General features: G+C 38.1%; 1 protein-coding gene across 1 annotated transcript in view; it reads left to right on the plus strand.

The window, feature by feature from the left end:
* Positions 1-4,913, plus strand: part of LOC118332568 (3'-5' RNA helicase YTHDC2) — a gene marked incomplete in the record, with an annotated part of 34,815 nt that extends 29,902 nt beyond the window's left edge. Inside the window, 4 exon segments of the mRNA XM_035667924.1 lie at positions 1,187-1,346; positions 1,613-1,819; positions 1,977-2,159; positions 4,013-4,913. Of these exon segments, the coding sequence (XP_035523817.1) occupies positions 1,187-1,346; positions 1,613-1,819; positions 1,977-2,159; positions 4,013-4,084 (622 nt within the window).
* Between the last annotated feature and the right edge of the window lie 1,016 nt (positions 4,914-5,929).

A 5,929-nucleotide genomic window follows, 5' to 3' on the forward strand; every position in this document is an offset into this window, starting at 1 on the left:
TTTAATAAAATCCAGATTACGATATAATTGTTGAGGAATAAAAAATCCTATTGACTGCCAATTATATCGACTATTTAGTAAGAAAAAGAACAAAAACAGTATATGCATAATAATTTGGAACACAGTGTATGACCAAGAAAACCATACTACTCAACTGGAAAGACAGAACTAAACTATCAATAAACCATTGGCTCAATTTGTTATCAGACCATGCAAACCTAGAGAAGCTCACAACAACCCTAATAGACAACCTAAACCCATTTAATCTAATTTCAAATACTATTGTTATTATTATGTGTTAATTAAAAAGAATACAAGAAAGTGGTAATAGCTGATGTATTCTTTCGAATATTTTCAACAGATAAATTTTACCCAACAAAAACTAAAAAACACAAATTGGGAAAGTCACAGGTTATTTGCATTATTAAAAACCAAGACAGACTAGATTTAACAGTGAATTTTAACAAATTAGTACACTACATGTGTAGGTCTACATTGTCTTCTGCACTTACTAAAAAAATAATCCACAGTTCTTGAATTTAACTATTTCTCGCGCTTCGAGTAGCTGAGGCAGTCAGATTTAAAAAACATGGACATCCAGACTAATCAGTTCATCGCCGATAAGTTTAATCCCCTCTTGTAGTCATTAGTTCCTACAAGCAGAATCTAAAGGGGCCAGTCTGTGCTGCCTCTGTGGCCACGCTGCATGTACACATCAATGGGGTGAGAACTGATAAACAGAGAGGCACCACAGTGCTCATTCCTGACAATTGTGCTATAATGCATAAAGTTAGTGGTTTGCGCATCACTGGTTAGCTAACACTAACTGATCGGATCTCAGTTTACATGTCACCAGACCCAAGTAAGGCTTTATTCCAGCATGTGCTCTACAAAGTGCTAATGAGTTGTGAAGGGCTAGCCATGACATACCCAGAAAGCCTTACTGTGGGCTTGTTTAAACAGTAAGGCTTTCTGGGTTTAAAGGAGTTGGACTGAATTGGCACTCTCCTATTCTAGTTTAGAGTATTCCAGATGAGTGCCTCTTGAAACTGAATTTCTAACTCCACCCAAATTAAAATAATATTGAGAGCAATATGAGTTAAATTCAGTTTCAAACCATGAGATTCATTTTCAATCTGTGAAATACAGTTTCAAATGTTGCATACATTTCACTCCTTCTCCTCAGGTCTTGTAGGACAGCAGCCTTGGACCAGCTTCAGATAAAAGCCCACAGCAGAGATGAGCCCTCAATGCCCATAAATCAGCTCTCTGATGACCCTCACTGCTCCAGCCATTCTTCCTGTTTTGTGAACTTGGATAGCCCCTGTCCCTCCTCCTCAGGAAAGGTATTCACTGTCTCCCATGCATTGTCGATCCTCCTGATTATTTATTTTGCTCTTTTGCTATATTAGGATATAATCTGTGTGTTTATAAAGTATTCAGATGTATACATTTTTGTTTATAGAAATATTGAGACATTCCTCTTAAAACTGTTGCAGTTTATGTTATGTGCTGTTTTTAGTTACTATTTTAGTTACATGTTACTATCTTCAATGAATGGATGTTTTTGTCAGTTTAGCTATGTTTTCATTTTTATCCTTTTTCTCGGCAGGTCTCAAGGCCTCAGCTATCTCAGCTGGTCTTTTCGTCAGTGCGGTACTTCATCATGAAGAGCAGCAACATCCGGAACATAGAAATTTCTCAGCAGAAAGGTATCTGGTCCACCACACCAAGCAATGAGACCAAAATCACCAAGGCGTTCCTGGAAAATAACCTCATCGTCCTCATCTTCTCTGTTCAGGGCTCAGGACACTTCCAGGTAACAAAACACAACACACAACAACTGCATCATGCTGTATGTAATCTGTGATCATAATTTAGACCATATGTGCCGGAATATCGACCCTACTGTAAAAGTGCAATATAAATGTGGATCTTTGAAAAAAACTGAACTGATGTATTTTGCCTTTTTACAGGGCTACGCTCACATGACATCAGTCATTAGTCGGGAGAGCTGCCAAGACTGGGGCTTCATGGGACTAGGAGGGGTTTTCAGTGTAAAGTGGATCCACCAGGAGAGTCTTCCCTTCCATTCTACCCAACACATTCTCAACCCATGGAACGACAACAAGAAGGTCCAGATCAGCAGGGACGGACAGGTGAGAGCACGGTGAATACATAAGGTACAACTGACAGAAGAAGAGGACACATTCAACAATTGACAACTGAAATAATTACTGTAAATCATAACTGAAATACAGGAAAACACATGAGAAATGCCAATTCATAGTTTAAATACATATTCATAACTTTGCCAAGCAGGTCCTACATGTCTGCTTTTCTTGTGTGTTTTCAGTCTTTTTCTGTTATTTCGTAAGAAGCTGTCTATTACTGAATGTAGCCTTTCATTAAAAGAGGGCTGCTCAACATCTTCCAACAACTATTCTTAGCATTTCACTTAGGTCTGTCTCATTCAGTATTAACTGTAATTTATCACATTACTGATACTGTTACTCTTATATTTTTGGCCCAAGTGTCCACATATTTTTAAACCTTAAAGAATATCAAACTTTATTGTGACACAGTGCCTTTCTTCAAGGCCCTTATTTAAGTTTATATTGTTCTTTTAATTTACATTTTTGAAATTCAAACTGCCACAAACTAATTGCTGCATAGTGAACCTGGAGCCCTGGGACAGTTATTGGTAAACCAGCTTGACAGTGGAGAAGTCTGAGGAAACACATGAAATGATTACTTTTTTATTAACCAGTAACATTAGTGGGGAAGCTATAACCGTAGGAAGTCAACTGGAACTTTACTTAATCATTATCAAGAAAACAAACTGCATGTTTATTTCCTCTGGTTCTTCTTGGTTTCTTGGTATTGTTGTACAATTTAAAATCCAAGTTCAAGTCTGCCCAAACTGTATTTTTACACGCACCAAGGAACTCCTCCTAGACTGACAAAATAGGCCTCTTCTCATTTAAAATTTAACAGATTTTTGACTGTAGTTTGTTTATTACTTAGGTTATAGACTCTTCCACATTAGCTTTACTTCACAGATCCGGAAGCTCTGTCCCCTAATTAAATACTGTTAATGGTTAGTGATTCTCATCTCTCATCTTCATCCGCTTATCCGGGATCGGGTCGCTAGTTAATGATTGCAAAACATAATATCTGCTGCGATGTTACAGTGGGTTCACATTGTTATTACGTAATAGATCATGAAAGGAAGCTCCAGGGCCCGGTCTACATACAAATTTGTCATGTACCAAATCTCGCTTGTCCATGTCTGAATCTCAGATTTTAGGGGAGTGTACAGACATAGAGGAATGTGAAAACGCCTCTCTAGTGACAAACTTTGCACAGATACAAGCAAAGTTAAGGTCTGTCATTATAGGGGACATAACAAATTTTGAGTGGAGAGGATTTTTAAATACAGTTACAAGCAAAAGACAAATAACACATTTTTAACACAGCCTCTCTCGGATATGAAACCTAAAACATACTATTTTCAGCAAACATTAATGCATAGTTATGTTTAGTGTTCTAAATTTAATAAACATTTTAAAGCTTTACAGTCTGCGTGTTGGGGCGTGCTGCGGTTGTGTCCTGCGCCAGGAAATTTCAGATAAATGAGATTGTCATAAATCTTACTTCCTGTTTCTAGTAGGTAGCGCTAGTGGCATGTAGATGTGTTCAGGCTGGGACTCTTATCAAACATGGGAAGTTTGGGGCAGATTGGACAGTGTAAACTCAAGCTACAACTGTGTAAACTTAAGCAGTTTACAGAAAGTTTAGCAATATTAATTCTTGGAAAGAATTTTCATTTCATCCTGTAAATATCACATTTAGCTGGTCAGTTGAAAATATCAGGTTGATAGTGTCATGTCTTGTCCAGTGAGTGATGCATTTGCCTTGCTCTATGATTTATGTAGAAACTTCAGTCAGTTTCTTTCACTTTAACGAGTACTGCATTTTAAACTTTTTCACATCTCTTTGTCTCATGTAGGAGTTAGAGCCCCAAGCAGGCAGCCAGCTGCTGTTACTGTGGGAGAGAAACTCTGGGAGTCAAGTTCAATAAGAGGTAGAAGCAAAGCACCCCTCGCACCACGCTTGCCAAGTTCTGTTCTTTCTCAACCAAATCTGGCTAAAACTACGTGCATACTTTGTATATTGATAGAAACATGCATTTTCTATCAATTACAGGGTAGATCCTTTAGATATTACGTGTTTTATATCTATTTTGCCTTAAACAGCGCGACCAGACCGCACTACCAGTTAAGGCAAGATGGTGGGACAATGGAAGAGGGACTGAATTATTTAAAAGCAAAAATTCAACTCTTCTCTTTTTTCTCTGTTTTATCTATTTTTTTTATTTTATTTAATAAGCAAGATGTCATTTATTTTTTATTCCTTGTATTCAAACTGGTACCTCTGTTCTTGTCAAACTGTATTTTCACACTGAAATATATGTGGCTCTATGGATGTTACACATGGTTGAAAAAAATCTGAAATGATTTAGAATTAATGAAATATGTTTGTACCACTGATGTTTTGATTTTATAAATACAGCAGCATTACAGTTCATTCAGATTGTTGATTACCATTCAGATTGTTGTAATGATGGGCATTATCAGGGCCTATTAATAGGACTTATTAAAACATTTGTCCACTTTTTGCAAATGTTTGCTGGATGTAGACATAAAATCTAAATATATGTTGTTAGCATTTTTTGCATGTTAATTTTTGCTGCTGTACAAGGAGAGGTGAAAAGGGAATTTTTGAGTGTTGAGTTAAGGCATTTGCAAGTTTCGGTTATTGGGGTGACAAATAACACTTTTATACCCATTTATTTGCCTGCCTCTACATACACCTGCTTGTAAGTTATATTCATTAAATCGCCAAAAACATCCTGTTGCATGTACTGTGTTGCATTTGAGTCCAAACCAGTTTTTCCTAAGCTATGAGAATGAACTGACCAAAAAAGTCCAAGCCCAACCTGCCTTTTTCATGGACTGCTTTTGAAATGACTATGGATGTTTCTTTACAGTGAGGAGTCCCTCACTGTGTTTTGAAAGTGGGATCCTGAGTTTGTCAACATACAGGCATTGTACAGATGGAAGTAACACACTTGCTTTGCTCCACCTCCTGTTTTTCTTGCACCTGTCACTCCAGCCTCCTCTGCTTCCTGGTCAGTTAGCCTGCAGCATGTTAGCAACCAGCATGAAAGCCTCCAGTCTGCCCCTTTGCCTGCTATCTTCCAACAAGCTAGACACCTGCCATCACCCCAGCCTGCTAGTAACTAGCCAGCACTCCAGTCGGTTAGGCTTGCGTTTGTGAGCCTGCAGTCTTCCTGTCCTGAATTAGCCTGCCAGCCTCCTTTTTATGAATCCAGTGAGACTTTAATGTACTGTTTGAGGGGCCACCGTGTCATCCAGAAGTCACTGTTCATAAAGACATCCGTTTTTGTTTCCCCGTCAGTGGTTTGGCTGACACATGGTCCTGATTGTCCATGTGATATTTCACCACAAAACCACTTATATAATATTTGACTCTAGACATTAACTGTGTAGATTGTATAGTTTTACAAACATTGATTTTAAATTGAGAGTGCACAAACCTTTTCAGAGGTTTGTGCACTCCATGAAGAAACTCCATGAAACACCTGGCTTGCAGTTCCCTCCTCTTCTGCTTTTCACTAAAATATACCGACAATCTGCTAATACTGCCCACTTCATCTGTGGTAATAATATTTACTTTATTTCTTTATTCGTCTATTAATCAAACGTGAACCACAAACAATAGCATTTAAATGGTAAATGGACCTGTACTTGTTTAGCGCCTTTCTAGTCTTCCGACCACTCGAAGCGCTTTTACACTACATGGCACATTCGCCCTTTCAAACACATTCACTCAGTGATGGCAA

Source organism: Morone saxatilis, unplaced genomic scaffold (assembly GCF_004916995.1).
Source record: "Morone saxatilis isolate NCDOM2014 unplaced genomic scaffold, NCSU_SB_2.0 Contig21, whole genome shotgun sequence".
NCBI lineage: Eukaryota > Metazoa > Chordata > Actinopteri > Moronidae > Morone > Morone saxatilis.